The sequence below is a fragment of the Malus sylvestris genome, chromosome 8 (assembly GCF_916048215.2).
Source record: "Malus sylvestris chromosome 8, drMalSylv7.2, whole genome shotgun sequence".
Classification (NCBI taxonomy): Eukaryota; Viridiplantae; Streptophyta; class Magnoliopsida; order Rosales; family Rosaceae; genus Malus; species Malus sylvestris.
Genome location: NC_062267.1, coordinates 4,634,929 through 4,660,536, shown reverse-complemented (window position 1 = coordinate 4,660,536; position 25,608 = coordinate 4,634,929). Strand labels below are relative to the sequence as shown.

At 38.0% G+C, this 25,608-nt stretch overlaps 4 protein-coding genes and 1 long non-coding RNA gene across 10 annotated transcripts; 3 read left to right on the top strand and 2 right to left on the bottom strand.

Annotated features, from left to right (window-relative positions):
- Positions 1–2,739: 2,739 nt before the first annotated feature.
- On the bottom strand, positions 2,740–4,834 carry LOC126631872 (uncharacterized). The gene is made up of 2 exons (XR_007626481.1): positions 4,585–4,834; positions 2,740–2,946 (listed from the first exon to the last, which is right to left on the bottom strand). It is a non-coding gene; the product is annotated as an uncharacterized LOC126631872 (long non-coding RNA).
- A 1,978-nt stretch (positions 4,835–6,812) lies between these two features.
- Positions 6,813–13,227, top strand: LOC126631853 (probable serine/threonine-protein kinase SIS8). Its single transcript, XM_050302040.1, has 13 exons — positions 6,813–7,500; positions 7,943–8,383; positions 8,585–8,688; positions 9,713–10,707; positions 10,781–10,821; positions 11,111–11,179; positions 11,289–11,389; positions 11,658–11,736; positions 11,826–11,924; positions 12,078–12,146; positions 12,277–12,326; positions 12,405–12,581; positions 12,673–13,227. Exons 1-13 carry the CDS (start codon positions 7,057–7,059, stop codon positions 12,773–12,775), a joined length of 2,772 nt encoding a protein of 923 aa, XP_050157997.1. The 5' UTR covers positions 6,813–7,056; the 3' UTR covers positions 12,776–13,227.
- Positions 13,228–13,777: 550 nt separating this feature from the next.
- On the top strand, positions 13,778–15,593 carry LOC126631865 (uncharacterized protein ycf36). 2 transcript variants are annotated; one of them, XM_050302058.1, is made up of 4 exons: positions 13,778–14,398; positions 14,488–14,516; positions 14,674–14,719; positions 15,206–15,593. In XM_050302058.1, the coding sequence occupies exons 1-4, from the start codon at positions 13,891–13,893 to the stop codon at positions 15,292–15,294; spliced, it is 672 nt and encodes a 223-aa protein (XP_050158015.1). In that variant the 5' UTR covers positions 13,778–13,890; the 3' UTR covers positions 15,295–15,593. The 2 variants fall into 2 exon arrangements, with proteins under 2 accessions (XP_050158015.1, XP_050158014.1); XM_050302057.1 differs by having other exon boundaries at positions 13,781–14,398; positions 14,674–14,730.
- A 3,388-nt stretch (positions 15,594–18,981) lies between these two features.
- Positions 18,982–21,306, top strand: LOC126631866 (protein REVERSION-TO-ETHYLENE SENSITIVITY1-like). Of its 3 annotated transcripts, none has more exons than XR_007626480.1 (4): positions 18,982–19,187; positions 19,721–20,129; positions 20,444–20,919; positions 21,057–21,306. XR_007626480.1 is itself a non-coding variant. In XM_050302059.1 (3 exons), the coding sequence occupies exons 2-3, from the start codon at positions 19,821–19,823 to the stop codon at positions 20,864–20,866; spliced, it is 732 nt and encodes a 243-aa protein (XP_050158016.1). In that variant the 5' UTR covers positions 18,982–19,187; positions 19,721–19,820; the 3' UTR covers positions 20,867–21,306. The 3 variants fall into 3 exon arrangements, 1 of the variants encoding a protein (XP_050158016.1); XR_007626479.1 differs by having other exon boundaries at positions 21,022–21,306; XM_050302059.1 differs by having other exon boundaries at positions 20,444–21,306.
- Positions 21,249–23,405, bottom strand: LOC126631861 (uncharacterized). 3 transcript variants are annotated; one of them, XM_050302052.1, is made up of 5 exons: positions 23,196–23,405; positions 22,739–22,835; positions 21,993–22,355; positions 21,830–21,938; positions 21,249–21,635 (listed from the first exon to the last, which is right to left on the bottom strand). In XM_050302052.1, exons 1-5 carry the CDS (start codon positions 23,335–23,337, stop codon positions 21,549–21,551), a joined length of 798 nt encoding a protein of 265 aa, XP_050158009.1. In that variant the 5' UTR covers positions 23,338–23,405; the 3' UTR covers positions 21,249–21,548. The 3 variants fall into 3 exon arrangements, with proteins under 3 accessions (XP_050158009.1, XP_050158007.1, XP_050158008.1); XM_050302050.1 differs by having other exon boundaries at positions 21,993–22,463; positions 23,196–23,403; XM_050302051.1 differs by having other exon boundaries at positions 21,830–21,920; positions 21,993–22,463; positions 23,196–23,401.
- Positions 23,406–25,608: the final 2,203 nt, after the last annotated feature.

Sequence of the window (25,608 nt, the reverse complement as noted above, 5' to 3'; positions counted from 1 at the left end):
ATATAGCTGACTATAGGACTTAGCTCATAAGCTTTGAGTAACAAACTCCAACTAACTATTTCGACTAACTATTACATCATCCAATCCTTTACAACTGTTTTGATGAGCTGGCAGTGATATATTCAACATCCCCCCTCAATCTCAACTGAGGAAACCCAGTTTGAGATTGGACGAACATCTGCAATTACCGTTATGAAGGCCAGAAAACAGAACATAGTTGAACCATCTGCAATCTCGCAATCCCTTTGGATGACTGAATTCCATATGATAATCATTCCCATCTGAATATGGAGCATATGATAAGTATCATTAGTGCCAACATCAATCAGATTTTGCATAGTTTCCAAAACTCTATCAGTGTACCGAAATCATGACACCCTTCCTCTGCCTCTAACAGGAGCTTCACAAAGAACAACCTTCTATAAAGTTGTGACACACCCTTATGCTAGTTATAGCAATTTCTTGCGGAATTACCCTTCGTGTGATTTACTGTCAACAATTTCATTTAACAATGGCTTCGTGCCCACAATGAAAAACTACAATGTCCTTAAAGTAAAAGCTCTGCTCATCTCTCTCCTCCAAGACTATAAGTTACTCATTTTACATAATTATAAATGGTTTTTGAACTCCTCCTGCAGGGAGCTCCTCAACTGCCATCACTGCTCATGGGAGATGCATGGACAAATCCATATCCCCGGGAATATGCAGCCTTCCTTCCCCGCTTCCTGGCTCCGTTCTTCCAAGTTCTGGCCTACTGCAGGTATGCAACTGACACCAAAAATAAAGAAACTACAATGGCATGGAAGTTGCTAAGTGTTTGCTATACTTTCATTTTGGTACTGCCTGATTGCTTTTATTAACGATTGAATTTCGTTAGCTACTGTATCAGGACGCGTTGACAATGTGTATGGTGACCGTAACCTCATCTGCACCGGGAGGGCAGTGGAGGAACAAGCAGCAGCCACTGCTTAGTATCTTTGGCTCGGTGCATTGAGCTCAACACAGTCTGGTCATGGATATGTTATGAAATCATCATTAATTTCTTCTTCTCACTCCCACATTGCATAGAATTTCTTCAATACAGCCCTTTATATCTGTTGACATTTTCATTTCCTATTTATGATGATGACGATTATCTTTTCTGGTAAGTACAAGTGTTGCTAATTGCAACTCAGATGTTGTAATTATTATTGCCCTTCTTCATTAGGTTATTTCCCCATTGAGCACCACAATTCGTCGGCCCTATTGCACTTAAGTTTAAATCTCTTTCTTATGTTAGATTAGTTTAGGCATCCTTTTGCTAAAAACATATTTGAAAAAAAAAAAAAAAAAACCCTGTATATTATTTTGCCTCACTGTCATAAGAATGAGTTTGAAAAGCTGACCCTTAATGTGATAGTCAATGTCAATACGTGATAGCTAGATTTTAGGAAGAACAACAAAATCATTGTTCCCTCGCTTGAATTTTAAAGTGCACATTGCAAGAGCGTATGATGTGTTGATCTAATGGCATTCGGTCTCTGCTGGGTTAGATGTCCTATGTTTAATTCAAACCAATGCAAATTGTATCATTTCTAAATAAAATAGTAAGAAAAACACATGCGATGTAGAAGGTATTAGCTTTAGGATTAACTGTACTGTGAGTAACTTTAAAAGAATCTCAATTAATTTCTGAAGATCTTGAGCAACTCATCGAAGGTGTTGGTCGTACATGCAAGCTCAATTGGCCCGTCAATCTTTGCTTGGAACACATCCGGCTGCGACTTCTCGATGAGTTGTTGGAGAGTTGGATCCAAGAGATACTTCAAAGCAATTTGATATAGCTTTCATTCTTGTCCAACGTACACATTGATATAACCTTTCTTGGGGGGCTGGGACTTGCTTAAAGCTGTGTGACTTTTCCTGGAGTATTGGGACTTGCTCAACTTCTTGATGAACCGACTTGTCTTTTCTTGAAGAGTGCTTGCAAGTTTCATTGTTTGTACTTCTCCTTGACTAAACTAAAGGAAAAACAAACTAGGGTTTTCTGAAAGCTAGGGTTTAGTGAGAACTGGAAAGAGAAGAAACTGGAAGGTAAGGATTAGAGAGACGAGAGGGGAAAAACTAGGGTTTTCTGAAAGCTAAAGCTAGTTGGACGTGAAGAAATTGAGAGTTTGGAAGAGAAGAAATTGGCAGGTAAGAATTCAGAAGCTAAGAAAGTCTAGCAGTGTCTATATATATATATAATCAGTGAAAGCGGCAAGGGTTTCCAAATACTAGTCTGCAAGGGTTTCCAAGTTGGTCCAAAAAATCATAATATTCGGAACAAAATGATAAATAAAAAACAATATTGATTGTATGAGTCTTGATCTCTTGGTTACTAATTGGGGACCAAGATTCATAGTTATTCACCTTTGAATATGATACTAAGGGTTGAGATTAAAACACTAAAAACACATCCAAATTCAAGAGTGGATGACCATTCATTCCTTAGTCGCTAGGTGAAAAAATGTGGAACTCTTAGTAGTAGGAGATTGAGTTTATATCTTAGGTTTTCTAGTAGGCGTGGATTTCAATTTCTTGGAGGAGTTTCAGGTACAGTTTGGTATTCGTCTGATTACTTCTAGTGACGATTGAAATTCGTTTCCTTTACTGTATATAGACGTTGACACACCCGACCTTGATATTCTCCCAAACACCAGGGTAGGCATGTGTTGGCCAACACCCGAATGTGACGAAGCTATATTAGAACGCATGAGAACAAGAAAGAAATAAGATTTATAAATTTAAATGTAATTAATATGCAGTTAAGGAACGTATTCAGAGTATACAACTAATCTAGAACACTAAAAAGGAAAATAATATAAAATTGAATGGACAAAGAGAATGGGTCTTACATCGAGATGACTCAAAGATGCCGCTTTGGGAGTGCCTTGACGCTGGGATTGTACGCCTCGATTCTAAGTCCTGAGGGGGCGCAAAACAAGCATAAGTGGACCAAGCAAAACAAACATAAGTGGACCAAGTTGATATATACATAATACTGAAACAGTTAATCAACATACTAACCCCAAAGTTTTATGAAAACTAATAGCATAAAATGTAATAGGTTTTCTGAAAACCCTAGCATGCCGTAAAACTTTCATAAAACATATATCGTATATAATGTGCTAACTAGTGATATCAATATCGCCCGAAGGCATATAGAACATTTCCTTCAGAACATTTCCTTCACAAGTATCAATTGCCCGTAGGCTCCTACAATACCCAACCCATAGGTCAATAAAAGTATCATCGCCCGCAGGCTGCTACAGCACCCAACCCGAAAGTTAATATAAGTATCATCGCCCGCAAGCTCCTACAGCACCCAACCCGAAGGTCAATATAAGTATCATCGCCCGCAGGCTTTTACAGCACTCAACCCGAAGTTCAATATAAGTATCATTACCCGTAGGCAAAACAGTGACCACTAGATACGCACAAAAACATTGAATATAATATTTCCAAACATAAATACATATATCTCAAAAACATCTTCATAGCACATAGTCATCCATCATATATACTACAAAGAAGTGTAAAAACATGTTCATAAATAATATATAGTCATCTATCATATATACTATAAAGAACATAAATTTCGATAAAGTATGGTATTCCAAAATATTCTCAGTAAAGCATGACAATCATAAAGTGTAAATCTAATTTACTCATAAAACGTTTCACAAAACGTAACCATTAAATCATGCTTTTCATGTATGCATTTCTATTATTAAAACATGTATTTTAAAAGGAGTCCACTCATAGATACTTAGCCACCGAAGAGCCACGGAAACTAGCGAAGACGGAAAAGGCACAAATAATTGCCCCTAAGCACATAAAAGATCCAATTAATAAACCTCTATTAAGACGATTGAATTTGGGAAAACGGACGTAAAAAATGAATTTAGGATGTTGAATTACCCTAAGAGAGATCCCAGGTAAATTTCATAAAGGTCAACAAAAAATCAACACAGAGAATATTCCTTAACGGAATATTCCATCTAGGTCGCATGGGTTGGGCCAAAGGCTGGGTTAGGTTTGGTAGTTGGGTTGGGCCAGTTGGGGGTTCTGGGCTGGGCAGTAGGTTGAGAACTTGGGCTGGGTTCCAAACTCAGTTTTTGGGTCGAGTACAATTGGGTTTGGGTTTAGGACTGAGCTAGGCTCATTTGGGTTTTGGGTTTGGTGGCCCGGCCCAAAGGCCAAGCAACTGGGTTGGGCTCGACCCAATCTCCTTTGTAAGTCGCCGAAGTCCAACCGAAGGGAAAATCGGTTTTTGGCCAGGACAGCTCCTAAGCTCCGATGGAGCTCAAATCTTAATTAAAAGTCATCAAAATATACCAAATTAAAGCCCATAACCTAAGGAATCGATTATACTTTCCTCGGGGCCAACTGTGGCCAGAAGGTGGTCGGAAAATGCCTGCAAACCTTCGGTCATCGCCGGAAAATTGGGTAAGCATTCCCCTGAGTTATCTTCTGTACTAAACCAGTCCAAAACACACACACAAGCTCAAAATCGAACCACGAAGACGTACGTACAAGATTTAGGGCATTCTCGAGGCATACCTTGGCCGAAGGGACGAGGAACTCGCCGGAAAAACGATGTGGGTGGTCTCGGTCCTTGTACTCATAGAGGGAGAAGAGGAACAAGGGAGGTCCGAGGGAGAGTTAGTGTGTGTGTGGGTGTGTATATGTGTGCGTGTGAGTTCGTCGCAGAGAGCAAAAGAGAGTAGAGACGAGAGAGAGTGATTTGGGGGAGAGGAGAGAGGAAATAGGGAGAAAGGTAAGGAAAAACCAGGAGAGGTGAGGGAGAGAGAGCAATTGGGCCCGGGGGACAAAATTCAAGGGTGGGCCCCTTGGCACGCCCATTAAGACCCAAAAACAATTTTAAAATAAAAATACCTCAAAAATTAGTGAAATTACAAAAATACCTTTTTTGTTTTGTAAATCCCGGAACGGATTGTTACAAACGTGAGTGTTGATAATGTGTGGTGACGGCAACCTCATCTGCGCCCTTAGGCGGTGGAGGAACAGGCAGCAGCCACCTCTTAAGTCTTCAGCTCGGACTGAGAAAGGAAAAGCCGACATTTACAACAATGTTACGAGTGTCGTAGAACTCGAATACATGTTTATATAACAAATCTCGAAGACAATAATTAACTGAAAGTAGTAAAGAATAAACAAACAATCAATGGTAATCAACAAACGCAAGGCTGTGCTACGTATGCGTGCATGCAGTCTGCCGCTCCTTGAAGATCTTGAGAAACTGATGTCAAAAGTGTTGGTCGTACATGCAAGCTCAATTGGCCCGCCAATCTTTGCATCGAACACATCCGGTTGCGATTTCTTGACGAGTTGTTGGAAAGTTGGATCCAAGAGAATATACATTGAAGGAACTTGATATCGCTTCCGTTCACCACAAGAAATTTGAGCAACATTAAAGAAGGTATTGTCAATATTATTCATTTGTGAGAGATTACCAAGCAAAAGAGCAGTTTTTCTGCATTTGAGATAAATTGTCACTATAATGAAGTTGAGCTGTATTCCTGCAATATAATTTATGTTGTTGATATTAGATATCATGAGATATGATTGAATTACGTGTTGTCTTACACTTGGTTTAGCCTTGACAATACTAATCACATAAGTAGAGTGGGAGCTACCATATTAAATATCTTCTCTACAATGTGAGAGAGATTATTAAACTTAAGTAAACATGAAAGCTCATCTAATATCTTATAATAGTTGGATAAAAACTTTACAGTCATCGTATTCTCATTTTTAGTAGGCATGTGTTACGTTTGTCAGCTTCTTAAACGCACAATATCTGACTCAATAAATACACAATAAACGCATGTTTTATCTTACACCTCCCTTTCAAACAAAAACATTTTCATCTCCTTGCTTTTTTAGTAGTCCATTTATAGAATGAGTCTCTTAATGAGGTCACTAATCACATAAGCAAAGTGGGAGCTACCATATTAAATATCTTCTCTACAATGTGAGAGAGATTATTAAACTTAAGTAAACACTAAAGCTCATCAAATATCTTGTAATAGTTGAACAAATACTTTACAATCGTCGTATTCTCATTTTTAGTACACATGTGTTACGTATGTCAGCTTCATAAATGCATAATATCTGACTCAATAAATACACAATAAGCGCATGTTTTATCTTACACCTCCCTTCCAAACAAAAACTTTACACTCGTCGTATTTTCAATATGCAATTCTGCATGTGTTACATCTGTCAAGTTTTGAATTATATGATATGTTGATCATAAAAATACCGAGACCGCACAACATAAAAAAAAAATAGCGGTAAGTCCCACTTTCCTTCTTTCTATGTTTTGTTTCACCTCTCCATTTAAAGAAATACTTTACAGTCGTCGTATTTTCATTCTCAGTACGCATGTGTTATGTCTGTCAACTTCTTAAATGCATAATATCTTATTCATAAATAGAAGATCAACACAAAAGGAAAGATGTTTATCTTCTTACCGTCTCTATCACTAATTGAAGAATGAACGTATAAGATGGAATAAAGTCCACTTGCATAAGGCAATTGCCATTTTTGGCACAAAGAGCCATAAAAACACCGCCATATCATCACAATCCCAACCGTTGGATGTCCAGCATCTCCACATTCAAATCTCATCACACACAATCAACGGTCAGGATCGAGTGAAGTCCATGGTAAGAAATTGTGTGACTCACACTAGAGGGGAGAGTTCTTGCGCTTGACTTGGGGCTTAGGGAATAAAAAAAAAATTAGTACAAAAATTGTCGCAAAATTGTTTATGGCTTCAAGGGGTGGGCGGTTAATTTTTAACTCTCTCTCTCTCTCTCTCCTCTTTCTCTCCTCTCTTTCTCTCTCTCTCTCTAAGTGGTGGTAGCTTGACGAAGAAGGGTGCGCAGGTTAAGCGAATCTGCTTTGTTTCCTAGTGGGCGTAGTTTAATCCAGTCGAGTCGACAGGAAGGAGAAAGAGAGAGAGAGAGAGAGAGTGGAGGATTTCGGAATTTCCATTGATGATCGATGTCGAAGATGAAGCACCTACTGCGAAAGCTTCACATCGGTGGCGGACTCAATGAGCATCAGAGACTCGCCGAGACCCGACCCGTGACGAGTCCGAACACGGATCTCAACCCGCTTGCTTCTTCTCCGGCCTCGTCCACGGGCTCCGCCACAATGGGGAGAATCGCCGCCGTCGAATCGGTGAGTGATCGGACGGCTGGGGGGGAGAGTGGTGTTAGCCGTAGCGGTAGCGGCAGCGGTAGCGGCGGGGGCGTGGATTTCAATTTCTTGGAGGAGGAGTTTCAGGTTCAGTTGGCCCTGGCGATCAGCGCTTCGGATCCCGATTCGCGCGATGACCCCGAGACGGCTCAGATCGACGCCGCTAAGCGGATTAGCCTCGGCTGCTCGGCTTCTACTGTCACTGACACTCAAGCTCCCTGCGACATGCTCTCGCTTCGCTACTGGGTACGTTTTTCTCACAGAAATATTTCTAGGGTTCTTAATTTTCTCGCATTTAACGACTTAGCCTGTGCGAATTGGAATGAATTAGGTTTTCTGTGAACTTAGGATCTCAATTTCTATGCTTCTATGGTTTGTCATTTTCTTTCGGGATCATTTTCTAGCTAGGGGGAGATGGTACTAGTGATTGATAGCTTGAATTGTGGAATGTTTTGTATTGCTTATAGTGACATTTTCGTAACAATTTCATGTTGAATCATTCTGTTAGTTATGTAAGGTGGGTGCTTCTTAGTTTCGTTACCTAATAATGTCGTAAGATTGGTAAATTCGGTTCAAGGATAACGGCTGGGTTCATATTGAAATTACTTTATGTTGCATATTGTTGTTTAGTATTGTCAATTGTAATTACTTCTAGGTTTTTAACTAATTGCATATCTATAACTTGCAGAGCCACAATATTGTAGATTATAATGAAAAGGTTGTCGATGGATTTTATGACATGTATGGAATGACCTCAAATTTGCTTAGACAAGGGAAGATGCCATTGTTGGTGGATCTTCGAGCTGTATCTGTTTCAGAGAATGTTGATTATGATGTCATATTAGTGAACCGTTTGGTTGATCCCGATCTGCAACAACTTGAGAAAAGGGCATATGCTGTATCTGTAGAGTCACAGATTTCTCAACATGGCGTCCTTTTAAGCGGTTTAATTCAGAAAATTGCTGACATTGTTGTTGATAGAATGGGTGGTCCAGTTGCCGATGCTGATGAAATTTTGAGAAGGTGGAAAGTGAGAAGGTATGAGTTACGGAGTTCGATGAAAACTATCATTCTTCCCCTCGGACTTATTGATGTTGGACTTTCACGCCACAGGGCCCTGCTCTTTAAGGTTGTGGTGGTTTTCGTAACTTACTTTCTACATTGTGCACCATGTAACTTACTAGCATATTAATTGATTTTTCTCAAAATATGACTCTCGTCCTATTGTTTTTCTATTGGAAAAAGTTGATGTTATGGAAAAGATTTGTGAAGTTTTCTTGTCCTTTTGGGTAATTTTTCTGTAGCTAATGTTTCATATTTCTGGTTCTAGGTACTGGCTGATAAGATAAACCTTCCATGTATGCTGGTCAAAGGTAGCTACTACACTGGCACTGATGATGGCGCTGTAAATTTGATTAAAATTGATAGTGCAAGGTAGTGGCCTCCAGCTCGAAATTTCTCTTTTTATGCATAGTTTTCTGATAACTTTGGTGCATGTAAATTTTGTGATGTAGTCCCTTTTAGATGACAATTTTTGTGCCTTATGCTTGCCACTGAATTGTTAGTTTTACATAATGTCATGCTTGGTCAATTGGGATTTCAAATAACAGTGGTGAAGTCCCTGGGGGTGTTTATGAGGGTTTCAGTTTATCAGGTGTGGTGGGGGGTGCCATGGGTAAGGAGAGCACCATAGGTGAGAGCTGCAAGCTCAATCTATAGCAACTATCATTTTTTTAGAACAGCCCTTATTCTTATAATGGAAAATCTGGAGGCTTAATAGACAGATTACCTGTGTTCGATTCCAATATCGTAGGAGGCACTCTATTATCGTTCAAAATCTGTTAACACCAAGAGACCCAGACATATTTACTATTATCTAGGTTGTTTTTTATGTGACTTGCTTTGGTATGTGAATGAAGTATGAAAATCTATCCATACATGTTAGAGCTGTGTCCTTGCGTCTGAACATTCAATGGCTACTCTGGGGCTGCCGAACACCCAACGTCTTTGTCCACAAACTGTAGGTGCTTGGCTGTTCCTATAAGACACAGGAACCAATTTAAAGTAGGACAATAAAATTCAACATACACCTATTTTTCTCTTCTTGAAACTGCTGATGTTATTTCTGCAAGACATGTTGCTTAATGAAGTTTCTTGGAGTCTTGGATTAAAAGGAATTATGTTGTTTTTGTCCCCATGGAAAAGGTAAATTGATATGTCTTTGCGATATGTTCTCTGCAGTTCTTTTCATTTCACATGCACCTCTCATTTTAAGCTGTTGGATTTAAATTTACTATCATGTTTAAGTAATGGATGTTAGAATTAAAGGTGCATGCTCTTGTTTGTTGCTTTGCTCCTATAATTCCATGCACATTTTTCATCTTGCTAAGGTGAATTAGTGCAGGCCGTAAGATGTCCTGAATTTTATGATGATTAATGGGTTTGTTACTCTGTGCAGTGAGTATATTATTGATCTGATGGGTGCACCTGGGACACTGATTCCTGCCGAGGTACCCACTAGTCAGCTCCCAAATTCTTTCTTTGCAATAAGGAGCTTTCAAGATGCCACCGAAATGCCCAAAGATGCGTGTTTGGCTCAAGCTGAGGGCAGTGGAATGTTAGTAGTTCCTCCCAATCTTGACAGAGTTTCTAGAGCTGGCAGCTCACGGTCAGAAGAAGCATCATATACAGGAGTTCAAACAAATGGTGATAGAAGAATCATTGTTGACGAAAACCAAATGGAGAGTTCTGGCAATGGTATGGGAACTCCCCTCATATCACTTCCTAAATCATGTGAAAGTTCATCGGGTACAACTGAAAAAGCCACATCTGTGCAAAAAAGGAAGGTGAAAAATGTATCAAAGTATGTCATCAGTGCAGCAAAGAACCCAGAGTTTGCACAAAAACTACATGCTGTCTTGTTGGAAAGTGGTGCATCACCTCCTGCAGATTTATTTTCAGATATGAATCCTCAATATCTGCATGAAGACAAGTTTCTTGGTCAAATGAATGCAGATGGGAAACTTGTAGATGATGGGATTCATAATTATTTGGTACAATTAATATCAGGCAACGAGCAATCGACTCAAACTTCTGCTGCAGTGGGCAACACCAATTTTAATAACCTGCTGAAACAATCTTCTGTGGAATTAGCTGAGCAACGAAATGAATCAGAGACAAACAAGTTTTTGCTTCCCTCAGATACTGGTGGAACTAGTGAAACAACCCAGATTAGTGCTAAAAATTCAGATCCTGCTCTTGTTAATCCCCCAAAAATGAATTCAGAAGCTTTTAACGAGGATAAAGAATCAGTAAGTAAACCAATAGACGCATGCAATAGTGGCCTGTGTACTAGTTGTGATAGTCACTATGAGAGGTACCCAGCACTGGGAGAAGTGGCAGAGTGGGAAATTCTATGGGAGGATCTTCAGATTGGTGAACGCATTGGCATTGGTAAGCACGCATCTGTTGGTTAAATTTGGTATATTGTGTAAAAACGGGTTCAATATAATTTGTGGTTTTGTAGGTTCCTATGGCGAGGTATACCATGCAGATTGGAATGGCACTGTAAGTATTCTTTCCAACACTAGCAATTATTTATCTTATATCTTCCCAGATTTTCTTTGTATATCTAGCACTCAAATTTCTTGTATGATTTCTCTCAAACAGCGACATTTTATCAATAATTCGTTGAGATGTCTGTACTTTGAAGTGTGATACTTTTCTGAACATCAATGCTTCATATGTTGGTTGTTCACGGCATGAGACTTGTTATTATAATTCGGGAATATGGTCTGCTATTGGGTCCTATTATTACAAATTGCTTATTGGTCTGTGTTGACTTTTTGTATGACAGGAAGTAGCTGTGAAAAAATTTTTAGATCAAGATTTTTCTGGTGATGCATTAGTTCAGTTTAAATGTGAAGTAAGCGCCAATACTTAACTTTTATATATGATTTTATTAATGTATTATGAGCCTAAAATTCAAATACATTGGTTTTGTATTAATTGATTCTTGGCGTTTGTTCATGCAGGTAGAAATTATGTTGAGACTTAGACATCCCAATGTTGTCCTTTTTATGGGGGCAGTTACTCGCCCTCCACATTTTTCTATCCTGACAGAGTTTCTTCCCAGGTTAATTTCTTTATCACTCGTTTTCTTTCCTTTTTTTAATTTATCAGATTTTATATAATTCTGAAAGTTGAATGAACATGATGTAATTTGCATCATACAAAAAAGTAAATACATGGATGTGCATGCGTGATGTAAATCTATAACTAAGCAACTAATAGGCCTTTCGAGCAACATATTCGTTTACAAACTAGACATCTACATTACAACCCTGTTCCATCATCTCTTTCATCTCATTCTCGTCTTGTCACACAATTCACTTGGTGTACAGGGGGAGTTTATATAGATTGCTGCATCGTCCCAATTCTCAACTTGATGAAAGGAGGCGAATGCGAATGGCCCTTGATGTGGTAAAAACTTTTTTATTTCTTATTTTGCAGTTCTTCATTATTTCTGGTTTCCTTTCGATTCTTAATCAGAGCTCCATAAAATTATGCAGGCCAAGGGAATGAATTACCTGCATACTAGCCATCCTACTGTTGTGCATCGAGACCTAAAGTCTCCAAACCTCCTTGTTGATAAGAATTGGAATGTGAAGGTCGACTCAATCCAAAACTTACATTCTTAAGTTATTCCGTGATAATGCGTTTTTGTTTTATTATTATTTTTTCCAACTTAGATTGATATCTCTATTGTTGGGAGAAAAATTGATTTGCTTTTTCTCAAATATATTGGTTATATTATGGTGCAGGTTTGTGACTTTGGGTTGTCGCGTACGAAGCACCATACTTATCTGTCATCTAAGTCTACCGCTGGAACGGTAATATTTGTTAAATGCGAATGTTCAAACAATATCCGTGCCCTCTCATACAATCCTACCCAGTTATAGTCTGTTATCTTTTAAATGGAACCCTTTTGTTTTATGTACTCATCACACTATTGGGTTGCAGCCGGAATGGATGGCACCGGAGGTTTTGAGGAATGAACCAGCTAATGAGAAGTAAGTTTGGCGGAAGGTGGATGCAATTTGAATTTTTTCTCTCTGGAGGTTTTCATAAGCTTTGCGTGTTGCTTGCAGGTGTGATGTGTACAGCTTTGGCGTTATCTTATGGGAACTGGCTACTTGCTGTATCCCATGGAAAGGTTTGAACCCGATGCAGGTTGTTGGAGCAGTTGGATTCCAGAACAGACGTCTTGAAATTCCAGAGGACATTGATCCCGTGGTTGCCGAGATAATACGTGATTGTTGGCAAATGTAAGTTCTAGGACTCCATTGACTTGTACCATAACTGGGTTTGGCAACTCCTCTAACTTCAATTCCTGTTAATTGCTGCTTGGTTTTGCAGAGAGCCAAATCTACGGCCGTCATTCTCGCAACTCATGGTCCGGCTGCGACGCCTTCAACGTTTTGTTGGAAGAACAAACTCTACAAATCAAATGACTGAATAACCCAAAACACAAAAGCAAAAGAAAAAAAGCTGACCACCGTGTTAATAATCGGAAGTTGCTCCTTGTCTCGAAGAGCCAGGGCAGCAGCAGCGTAATTTTTTTCTCGATGCCGGATTCGGAGGTGTTGGCTCAGTCAAAGTGGGAGCTCAGCACAACCAGTATACTGAACAGAGTGGGAAAATCCTCCGTGAATTTATACTGCAAAAGGGGCAGTTGGGGAGGTTCCCCGTCGAAGATGTTCGATCAGTCTCTAGTAAACAGTTGTAGGAAAGAAAAAAGAACCAAAAAAAAAGGGAAAGAAAGAAACTAATAATTGTTAATTGTGTTAGTGTGGAGATCTCATTTGGGAAAATTGTAAACATATGATCTCTGCATATGATATTGTGCAAAAAAAGAAAGAAAAAAGTAAATACATTTGGAAGAAGAAGAAAGAAGAAAGAATTTCTTGGGCACTAGTGTTGTTGATCATTTTCACTCTTAGAAGGAAATTTTTTGAGATAATAATCAGAAAAGATTTTTCAATATGATTGGAACATAGAACAGCATGTCACATGTCATTATACAATTAGAGACATAAAAAAAAATTCATTGAGAGGGTTAATGCTCTCAAAATAACGCTATTATTGCTGTCCGAAAAAGAGTTTTATTATCATAGCAGGGTTCTAAAATAGTTCTTGAAATATAAAGTGATACTCTCATTATATTGGTATCACCTCGATACACAAATATGTTGTAGATATTATCGATTCGCTATTATTTTTCAAAGTACTATCTTATTCATATGTTGGGAGCGCGTACTAACTCGAGATTTAGAATGCGCATAATTTGATCTAATGTCTTGTGATAATGAATCGTTCATCTATTTTTTTCTTCCGTTTGGTTGTCTTTACTTGCTTACAAGCTCACGCTACAAATATCAACGTCAATTTTTGCCGTTGTGTTGGATAATTTTTTTTAAGAATATTTCACTATAACAGTTCTAATTTTGGAAACTTCAAGAAATAAAATATTATGAAAATATGAGTAAATTGGATTGAGATAGAGGGCACGAGTCCTAGTCGAACAGAACAGAGTCAACAGAGAGAGAGAGAGAGATCGCCACAGTTGCCGCCACCATGGCCTCTGCAGTTCTTCACATTTCTTTCCCTCCACCCCCAACGGCTCATTTCTTTCCCTCCACCCCCAACTTCCTCCGGCCAATAATTCCCGCCCAAAAACCCGAACTCCACCGCAGCCGCCGTCGCGATAGAATTCCCAAGAAACCCCTATCTTCATCATTCAGAAGCGGAAGCAACAGCCCAGCAGAGGCGGGCTGCCCTGTTCCGCCGGAGCAGCAGCCGATAAACGAGTACCAGAATCTCTCCGCCTCCTTCCCCTTCTCCTGGGCAGCCGGCGACCTAGTCGAGTACTGCTCTCGACTGATCGCAACCGGGTCCTCTTTCGCTCTCCTCGTCGGCCTCCCGGTCGCCTCCTTCGGCGCCCTGGGTGGGCCCCAATCGGACCCACTGAGGCAGTCCCTGTACGCGGTTTCAAGTGGGTTTTTGGTGGTCACTCTCGCCGTCGTGAGGATGTACCTGGGTTGGGCTTACGTCGGCAATAGACTGCTCAGCGCCACCGTTGAATGTAATTCCTCTGTTTCAATTGGGTTTTAAATTTTTATTATTTTATTGCTGCGGAAATTCAAATTTTAATTTAATTAATTATTGTTGCAGATGAAGAGACTGGATGGTATGATGGTCAGGTACATGACTTTAATTTAAGGTTTAATTTAATTGTAAGAATTAATTTGTGATAGCAGAGGAGATGAGCAAGTTGAACTTGGACAAGGAATTTGTTTTGGGAGTTTGAAGTTTGGTATTGCAAAGTTATGGCCTCACAGAGATTTTTTTTCTAAGCAGATGTGGGTGAAGACTGCTGAAGTTTTGGCCCGGGATCGGCTACTCGGTTCGTTCTCTGTGAGTGATTGATATCGAACAGATAGTGTAATTTCATTGTTTTGCAGTTGGATGCTAAGATCCTTGTCAATTATATGAAATTAGGGGAGATTTTTTTATGTTTCTGTGTCTGTCCAAGTGGAAGGCTCATGAACTCTGAAGTGATCATATTCAAAAGAAAATAAAGATCATAACTTGTAGGGCTCGTTGGTCGTTCGACTTGGACCGGACTGTTTCAATCAAGATTGGACTAATGTCATCGCTGTTTGGTGAACTTACAAGTCTCTCGAGAGGGTGGAACATGGTACCAAATGTGCCCGTAGTTCTCATTCAACTCGCGAAATGGCTTGTCAAGTCATCATTTTTTTCGCATCCTTTCGAAAAGAAATGGACTGGCTGGTTCTTTTCAGCAAGTAAAATGACTGGGGCAGTTGTTTTGGATTGCAGGGCGATCGATTATTGTGACTTACTCAGTTGCCTTGATTTTGTTCGACAGGTCAAGCCAGTGCTGAGCAGATTAAAGACTACACTCGTATTTCTTGCAGCGTCGATACTTTCAAGTGTTCTTCTCCTCGTTTCCCTTGACGGAGGCCAAATTGAAGAAGCCGGGAATAGGGTTATACCCGGAGTTTACAACGATGATTCTGCGAGATCGTTCGAGCCTGACGCCTTTTGCGGTGAACCTGGTCTTCCCTAATTCTCAGTCACTGAAAAACTGCATTGCGAAGTACGCAACATGTCTATGTGTGTATATATACTGTCTATGCAAGGATGTAGAATTAAACCCAGTGCTGTAAATGGTAATGATATAAATTGTAAATCTTTGACACATATCAAAATGTCTCGTTAAAATCACAAAGAGAAGTTTTTATGTACATTTCAAATTCTGATTTGTCTGCTAAAACGAAAGACTTCTTACTTGTAAGTAACAAAATATTTTCAACGAGAGCAGTTCGATAAGTCCATGACCATCTCGCTGAACCCATAGGCACTCAAAGGTGTCTACATGGAGGACTTCATCACTCTGGACTCTGGACACCTGTATATGGCCCATAATATGGTATTTGCGTGGTCAGAGTGTTAAGTTGTCTAGTCGTCCGCACTCAAGAATTTCTAAAAGATGTGGATTAGAGACTCTCTTGTAAATCCAAGACACCGTGTTTAGTGCTAATTATTGACAAATATGATCAGCCAAAACTATGTTATGTTATAACTTAACGAAAAACGTAACGAAAATTCTAATGAAATAATCAAAGTATCGGACAAATCAAAGTTTAGGTACGAAACTGAGTCTCCCTTTTGTCTTCCTCTAGTTTCTAGTTTCTGGTTTCTAGTGTCGGTGCCAACCTCAATGTCGATGGTTACAAATCACCAATCCCAGAGCATTGCCCTCACAGCCAGCCTGCCTCAATGCTCTCAAAACACAATAGTCAAAATTGTACGGCCGATGATGGTGGTGGTGCTCGAGTTGTTGCATCATGCAATAATGAAGTGCCATACATTGTCTTCCAAAAGTTATACAACATCGACTATATGACCATCACATTCTTCAAATAAAGTTAGGGTTCGGATGGAGTCGATAACAGGGCTGGTCCTGAGGAGAGATGGGTGAGGGAGACCTCTCAAGATAAAGTACAACAAAACGAAGGGTTTCGAGTGGGGAGGGAGGGAGAGAGGTTGGTTTTTTGTTTTTTGTTTTTTTTTTTTAAATTAAAGATGATAAAATCATATGTAAGTGAGGTTTAAACAAATAATAGCAAAATTTTGTTTTATAAAATTACATTACTGTCTTTAACTTTGTTGTTGTTATAGAAGACAAAAATATCTTTTCATCATTTTTTGATTCGTAAACACGGTTTTCATTAACATGTAGTTTAGATAATCTAACTCATCCATGTTAACCCTTAAGTGCCTCTTGTGATCGCCAATTTGTCCACTTACGAAATAAAAAATAATACTAAAGATATCAACTTTTGGATCCAAATTGACGCGACAATTTCTTATTTACTGAAAAACGAATAATTAATGTAACCCTAGGGCCCATACATAAAAGGGGTGTAGTGTAACTACTGTTTAAAATATCTACAAAATTATTAATATTTATGTTGAAATATCTGAAACATTAAGAATCGATAAGAAAATAGGGTGCCAAATGCAAACTCCACTCTATATTGGTAAGATATAAGAAAATCAATAAATATCAATGGTATTTACCTGATTCACTACATAATTTGTCTGAATTCATTGCAGATTCCAAACTTTAAAAAAAAATTGGAGAAATGTCAACTAAATACAAATGAGTTGATATAACTACCTATTGTAAATTTTCATAATTTGCCGCTGAAGACATTCGATATCAATATATCACATTTTTCATAAATTTACATATTGATATTTTTACCTATATTTATATTTTAAACACTGAACGCAACAAGTAATATTACTATGAAATAAAATCCTTTATAACTAGCTTTGGCCGGGTTGTATGAAGAAGTAGGTTACAGTTAACAGACATGAACATCAAAAAAACGGCACCGTTTCTATCAAGCGATGCGGCGACAGTGATAGAAAACGATTTTTTTATAGTACATAGATATTTCTGAAAATATGACTACCCATATTTCTGAAAATATGACTTTAGCCTTTGAAACTCAAGTTTCTTTACATAAAACCCGACATAGTCTTTTTACATGAATAAAACCCAATGACTAGGCTCCACATAAGCAAATTCATTAATTTTATTTGCCTTTACACAATTTGCATTTTTTAGATGCCTAAAACACCCCTAATTACAGTTTTAATGTATACATTAAATTCTATGCATATTTGAAGGGAGGGATTAATGAAAAGAAAATGTGTTTAAAATCATTGCATATTAATATATCATAACAAATTGTATGTTCATGCTTCTGGAAAAAAAAAGCACTAATGTTATACTTTCCTTAAGATTTTGTAATTGTTTTTCAAATTTGCATAAAATTTGACAATTTTAATTTAATCTTGTCATTTTCTTACCCAAATGAAAATCTAAAAGGGCACTATAAAATTTGTCCAGTAATAATACATGCAAAATAATTTACTTATAAAGTTAAAGAAATATTATTTGATTCAACAAAAATTGATCTATATTTTATATAATAATATAGGTGAATCATTGCACAAATATATATTAGGAATAAAATGTGCCCAATATATATATATATATATATATATATATATATATATATATAATGCATGCAAATAATTCACCTACAAATAAAGGAAATTTGGTTAAAAATAATATATCTACTACTTTCAATTTTCCTTTTTTTTTTACAAACATAATGTACCTACAATATAATTTACCTATTGTTTAATCAAATAAAAAAAATAATGTATTTACTGTTTCATTTTAATGGCGATAATTTGTCTTGGTTTAGTTTTTATGAAATAATTTAGGCACTATTTAACTTGACCAAAATAATGTAACTACAACTTTAATTTACCTACAAAATAAATGCTATTTGATTTAAAATTAATTAATTTATATTTTACATATAAATATAGATAAATTATTTTTAACACACATATATAATAACAAATAAAAAATGTCTAATGTATGTAATAATCTATGTAAAATAATTTACCTACAACATAAAGAATATTAATTGGTTTGTTTTTTTATCAAACAATATTATTTGATGGAAAATAACTGATTATACAAAAGATTTTCTTTTTTCATACGAAAAATGTGCCCATAATTGTTTATGAATATGGATAAATTAGTATTTATATATACATGTTACTAATAGTTATGATACAAGAAAGGAAAATTTTCCATATGGGGTTAATTGTTAATCATAATTAGGATGAGTAATAATATTTATTGACATAATTAGGGTTTTGTGGCATAAGTTGTAAATATGTTGTAATAATTGGTTACATATTTGTCTACATGGTAGTCTATTTGAATTTTGGGTTTTATTTGAATATTTACTATTAGGTGGGTTTTTGTTTGGAAAATAGGAGTTTCAAGGGCCTTTCTCTAAAGAACCCTAGATATTTTTATACTAAGAGGAGGGGATGTTCGGCTAAATCACACAATAGGCAGCCTAATTTAATATCGAATTTTCCATTCATGAGATTCGAATATAAAACTTATCACTTTCAAGTGAAAAATAATACTACCAGATCGTAGTAAAATATTAAAAAAAGAAAGACATGGGAAAGAGGCAAGAAGAGTATTAAATGAATGAGATGGTGATGGAGCCCACCCAGGGGGCATGAATCTCAGAGAGGTTCATGCACCTGCCTCTGCCTCATCATCCTCCTTCCTTCCTTCCCAAAACAAGAAAATCAAAAGTCCATAAAACAAATATTAATTAATTTAAAAAATCAAAAATTTCATCCATTTATTCAGGTTGTTCTTGCCTCTCAAAACTTCAACTTTGTTCCCTCACCGACTTCAGTTTCTGCCCAGCTATCGAAATCCTCTGCAGGTCAGTTGGCATACAAATATTTGCTTAAAGCTCCAACCTTTGTCGACCCAAATGCATTTTGTGTGGTTTGGATCTTGTTTTCTTTCAATGTTTCAGTAGATTTTATGGAAACCCCAATTGGGTATTTGTCTGTTTAGCAAATTCCCAGCTTAAAGTTGCATTCTTGGAAGCTGATATTTCAATTTTTTTGAGCTAAACTTAAGCAGTTAGGTGCTTTTTGGGCTGCAATATATATGTTGTAGGAAGTAGAAGATCAAAACTATTGGCAGGTGTGAGTTAGGCCGGTTGGCGCCCGCCCCATCCAAATTAGAATTCCCCTCTCGTCGTAAATTAGAGTAGTTTAGAATAGAATATCGTATTGTCAAAAAGGAAAGAAAAAAAAGATCAAACCATTGAAGTTAACAATGTTCTTAATAATCCCACATAATCTTTAATCTTTTGTGCCTAGTGCTTTCCAATTTTTAGTTTGTGCATCCTAGATTGGATAATCTTTATGTTGTCCTGAAGGTGCCTTTGTTTTCGTTTACTGGCAGATTGAACTGATATGCTAATTGTATTCGGAGATGGAATCAGTATTCTGAAGGTGTAGTTTGACATTTGGGATGCTTTGAAAGAAAAGATTGAACAAAGTTTATGCGGCACGTTAGATTTCCTATGATGGAGCTGAAAGAAGCGTATGACATTGAGCATTTGACCTCTACGCAGAATATTGAGCATGAGCTGTGGCCTCTCACTGAAATTGATCCGAAGAAGGCAAAGTTTCCCTGCTGTATAGTTTGGACTCCGCTCCCGGTAGTCTCCTGGTTGGCACCATTCATCGGACATGTTGGCATTTGCAGGGAGGATGGAGCTATTTTAGATTTTTCTGGTTCCAATTTTGTGAATGTTGATGACTTTGCATTTGGTGCCGTTGCCAGATATCTCCAAATTGATCGAAAACAGGTAATGTGTCGTGTTGTTCTCCTGGCTCCCTTAATTCCTGTGAACTCACGGTCGCACTCTTAAGTATATTCGTTAGTTTGGTCTTAACTTGTTTGCAGTAAGTATTTGAGTGCATCTTTTGTCCCATTGTCTGTCAATCGATGCGTGAAGAACAATGCTTATGAGGTCGCAAGACGCATTTATAGGAACGCTTTATATGATCTGTTTCACTTTAAACTTCAATTTTTTGTGCCCTTTCCGAGCTAGATGAACCAACAGTTACGAGATGTTGGCAAATCTTGTTTTCTTACCGTCTTTTTGGTTGTTGCTTACAGTGTTGTTTTGCTGCAAATCTGGGTAGCCACACTTGCAAGCATGGGTACAATCATTCAGAGTTTGGGACTGCATTAACGTGGGATGATGCCTTGCAGTCAAGTTCGCGGTACTTTGAACACAAAACCTACAACCTCTTCACTTGCAACAGCCATTCATTTGTAGCCAATTGTCTCAATCGGCTGTGCTATGGCGGATCAATGAGTTGGAACATGATCAACGTGGCAGGCTTAGTACTGCTCAAGGGGCATTGGGTTGGTGTCACATCCGTCTTGAGGTCATTCCTCCCTTTTGTATTGGTGCTCGCTCTTGGTGTTGCCATGGTCGGATGGCTATTCGTTGTTGCGCTTTTCTCCTTCTCGCTCCTCCTTCTGGTGTGGTTTATACTGGGCAGTTATTGTTTCAAGACCTTGCTGGAGTGCTAGTTCCTACCGTCACAATGTCGAAAAGTTTAAGAGAGTAAGCAGGATGTTATGGGGTAATTTTCCTCTGCATGTCTCTAGTTCCTGATGCAATTTTGCTAAATGTTTTTTGTGAATAACGCTTCTGACGTCAACTGGGTCGATTTATACAATTGTAGATGAATGATTTAGAAGGCTTATCGACTTTGTGCAGTGTGTGACATGCTCGTGTTGTGATTTCCGAACGAGTCAGAGAAACCCGTGTTTGGGGAGTGTTAGGTTCTTTTTATGGACTTCAGGATATGGAAAACAATGTATTTGTTGCAGTTCTTTAGGTGATGGAAGTTGAACTTGAGCGGACGTTCATAACTGGTCTATTTGCCAGATGAACAACTATAAACTCGGCTTTCATCAAATTGTGTAACCCCTGCTTCAAAGCAATAAAATTCTCTAATTTTACATCACATACATCATCGTGCCCCTTTTGCTGTGGGGCGATCGAAACATCATCCAGTTTTAGGTCACGTACAGACTGGTCTTATTACACGTAGAGTCCGGTAAGGCAAGGCGCAGTTAAGAGTTGCTTTGAAAAACACCGGGGCAGCATTTGAGACGAGCAACGGCAAGCTCTGACCCTCCGGTTTATCTTCCGTGCTTATGTGAAGAAACTCATGCACCGTCTGGTATGCCTTCTCTGCTCTTCATCTCATGCTCCGTACTTGGGGGCCTTCCAGAGCTTAAAGGCCACTTCGTGCAGAAACCTATCTGCCGGTATTACAAGATTTCCACCACGCTGCCGGAAAAGAACAAGTTTCAGAATTCATTTGTAAAAATGCACTAAGCCATTCTAGTTGAGTGAAATCCGAAATCTTTGAACTCGACGTGGGAATATAACCGGACAATCGAAAGCTAGTTATCAGTAAAAATCCCTTACGAAATCCAGCATTGTCATGTAGTAGACTCAACATCTGATAAGCTAAACTGTACCTCCTTGAAGTCTTTAAACGAGAATGTCTCGGCCATGTCCTTGCGGGTTACGGCATATTGCCGCTGAGCAATTAACATCGGGCAATGGTCCCTGTTCACACAAAGAATGCTGGAGTTGTAAGGTATATCGAATGGAGCAAGAAACCACTAAGTCTTCACTCACCTAACATCCTCCCGAGGATTCTCTCCTTTCACGGTGTAACTTTGACGAGGAACGAGCTTCGAAAGATTAGAGTTTTCATCATCTCTTCTAATCGAGACTGACAAGTTGGTATCTTCGTTTTCTGAGACCTTCCCATAGCTCAACACAACAGACAAGTGCAAGCGGGAACTGACCTCAGATCCAGGCTGGTCTATTTGTGATATACCACCAACCAAAGCATTGAGATATTCCACCTCACCAGCCCCAACATGAACAAAAACCAAATCATACTGACTCGACTCTGCTGCCTTCCCTTCTTGAAATCCAAGCAGCTGAAGTAATTCAGATGCCCCGAAATCAACTGGCTGTTCAGCACCGGCTGGACTGTTTTTAAGAAAACCGTCAATTTGGAACACACTGAGACCAAGTTTGGTACCAAAAGATTTCAAACTTGAATTGTTTGTAAATATAGCAGCTTTCATCCCCATGAACCTGAAGCATTATAAAAGACACAACTTATTAACTATTTGACATTGGGTTATCGAAAGTTAATAACTTTTCGCAACAACCCAAAAGGGCGACCCCAAGCCAACAAGGCTCCCTGCTTTGCGAGGATCAGGGGAAATATCTGTCGTACGTGGCCTTATTCTTGATTTGCAAAGAGGCTATTTCCACGACTTGATCCCATGATATTTCGGTCACAAGGGAGCAACCTTTCCGTTGCGCCAAGGTTTTCGAAACATTGCAAAAACCGAAAATTGTAGTACCTTTCTGATATGGGAATCACGGATTTCTTCCCTCTTTCTTCTTCATACGCATCCAACAGCACTGCAAACTCTCTAACTATTCTCTCACCCTCGCTTTCTGCAATCTAAACTCAAGTAAATCACAGTGCTGAAAAAGCAGTAAAAAAAGGATGCCAAAATAACTTGAACAAAAAAATCAGTAAAATCAAACTTCCACGGCAACGTATGGCCAATCAAATTTTACCAATTGGGTAAATACATATAGGGTTCTAAGTTCTAACTGCCTAGAAAACTTCAGCACTTGAAAAATTAACAAACTTGATTAAACCCACAAAAGCAAAGCTAAAATCCATGATTAACTACGTTTTTAATTAGTGTTTAATAAGAAATCAATTGGGATTATTTCTTAATAATGACAATTACTGTATCTATTATTCAAAGATAAGAATTTGCACAGAAAGAGATGGAGAGTGAAAACCTGAGGGAGGGGCAATGGGGAGGCTCAAGAATCCACAGGAAGCTTTGGAAGCTAGAGAGTGGAGATGGGTATGTGACGGGTCGACGAACCGGGCCGACCCATCTCCGTACAGAACCAGAGCTCGGCTGGGTTTGTCGGCCATTGCTGTATCCGCGAGAGGAAGATGAAAGATGCGATTTTTGGGAAAGCGTAGGAGTCTGATTCCTGAATTATGAAAGTAATATTCACACATCTCTTTTTACTTCTCACACATCATTTGTTAATTTTTACCCTTTAAACTTCTTTAATTCAATCGATCCGACACCCACAACTTAAGAAAATATGTATGAAGTAAAAAAATTATGTGTAGATAGCACATCCCTTGTGAAATATGAAGAGGTAAATGGTGACTCAACTTTAACACAATGGTCTTTCAATTAAAAATTCGTTATCATGATCTCTCAATTCATCAAAATGTGCAACTATAATCATCTTCGTTAATTCCATTAGAACTTTTGTCAAAATGAGTCATGTGCCAATGTAAGGCTGAACTAAAGGACAAAAATAGAAAATCAAATAAGAAAAATTGTATCAATGGCCCCTTAACTTTAATCCAACTAGAGAAATAGTCTCTCAACTTTAATCTAATTAGAGCAATGGTCTCTCAACTTTAATTCAATTATAATAATGATCATTCCAATATAACTAAGTTTGACAGAGTTGATAAAAATAACTACAACTACATGTTTTGATGAGTTGATCATTGTTTCAATTCAATTAAAATTAAGAATTAATGGTAGGGGAATATTTCACTCGTGGCGTGATTTGGAGGTGGTAGTAGCAAAATCTAGATGCCTCTCAAGGCGAGATATGGTAAAAATGCTACCTTTATTCACAAATAAAAGGGAACTTTAACGAAAAGCACCCGGTACTGTTCACTTTAACGAAAAACCACATTTTTACACTAAAAAGTCAATCCTGGTACTATTCACTTTACCCTTTATTTTGTCCTTATCATTAAAACTCAAAGTTTTCAAGCTTTTTTCATTAGTTTTCCTCAAATAAAAATCTTCAGTCAAGGTAACTTTTAGTTGACATTGTGTTGGTAATAGTTTATCACATTTTTTTGCCAATGTCAAATAAGTGTTCGTTTGGAAGTATTTTTAAAATAACTTAAAACATTTTTATAGAACCTTGTTGATACTGTAATCAAACATTCGAATGGCTTTGTACTGAGTTGGACTACTCTATTATCCATTGATTTTACGGTCAAACTTAACTTTCTTGACTTACCCTCTAAGAAACGAACAAGGATTGTCTACCCTCTAATTTTCCATGCCCTTTCATGCCCTCTTGTTTTGTGTGGTTACGGTTAAACCACGTTAACATTTTATATTTTTTTTTTATAAATATAGTAAGACAAAAATGAATAGTAATATAAAATGTTGACGTACTTTAACCGTGATCACACAAACAGAAGGACATGGAAGAGCATGGAAAATTAGAGCGCATACAATCCTTGTTCCTAAGAAACAAGTACTAGAAAACTTCTTAATACAAAAAACATCATTATTTTTTTTTTTAAGTACAAGTACAAAAAAACAGTATTAAATGTATAGACTATAAACGACGCCATCAATTAATTTAATTTACAAGACCAAGTCTCCTGCTAATTAATCTGTTTAATTAGGTTGCAGAGGTGCGACTGATCTTTGACACTTTTGCAAGTTAAGAGAAAATCGATCATTGCAGTTGTTAAAGTCGGCACACTAAGGGCCGAAAGATGAAGACGATCCATGTTGACAGTGAACACCTTCAAGTCTTCCACCAGGACACTTCCGAGAAAAAGCCTGCACAAAATTACTTGTAGAGATGAATCATCACATTCCTTTATGAAATACTATAATATATGTGAGTCGTATATCTTCACAGCTAGAAATGCGCTCCGAAGGGAATAGCTTTCTCCATTGAATCAATCTAATGTGGAAATGGAAAGATGTGTAGCATACAACTCTCTGTTTTACTGCACTCTCCAAATGTGCTTCTTCCTTACCATGGCTAGTCTTTGTAAAATAACTCCAATGAGAAAAAAAAAAAAAGGTGTTAAGAGACCCTCCTGGCCTATGAATATAGAAGAGAGGATAGGCTCATTACATTTTACATTAAAAAAGGAATATGTGAATTCTCAAAAGGAATTCAATAAATTGAGCATGAGAGCCAAATGAAGCGAAAGGTTCATGTTTGGTTCGGGAAGGGGTCGTGGAAGTTTTGAAATGAATGGAAAGATAATCTACTTTCATTAAGTGATTTATTAGATAATCGAAAACAAAGGATCTTGAAGACTATTCGAAATTCAGAAGAGCTGCGTGAAGGGGCCATAGACTAGCTGGAAAAAGCCTGGGCCCGCTTACGAAAAGTAGAAACGAAAGTGGAT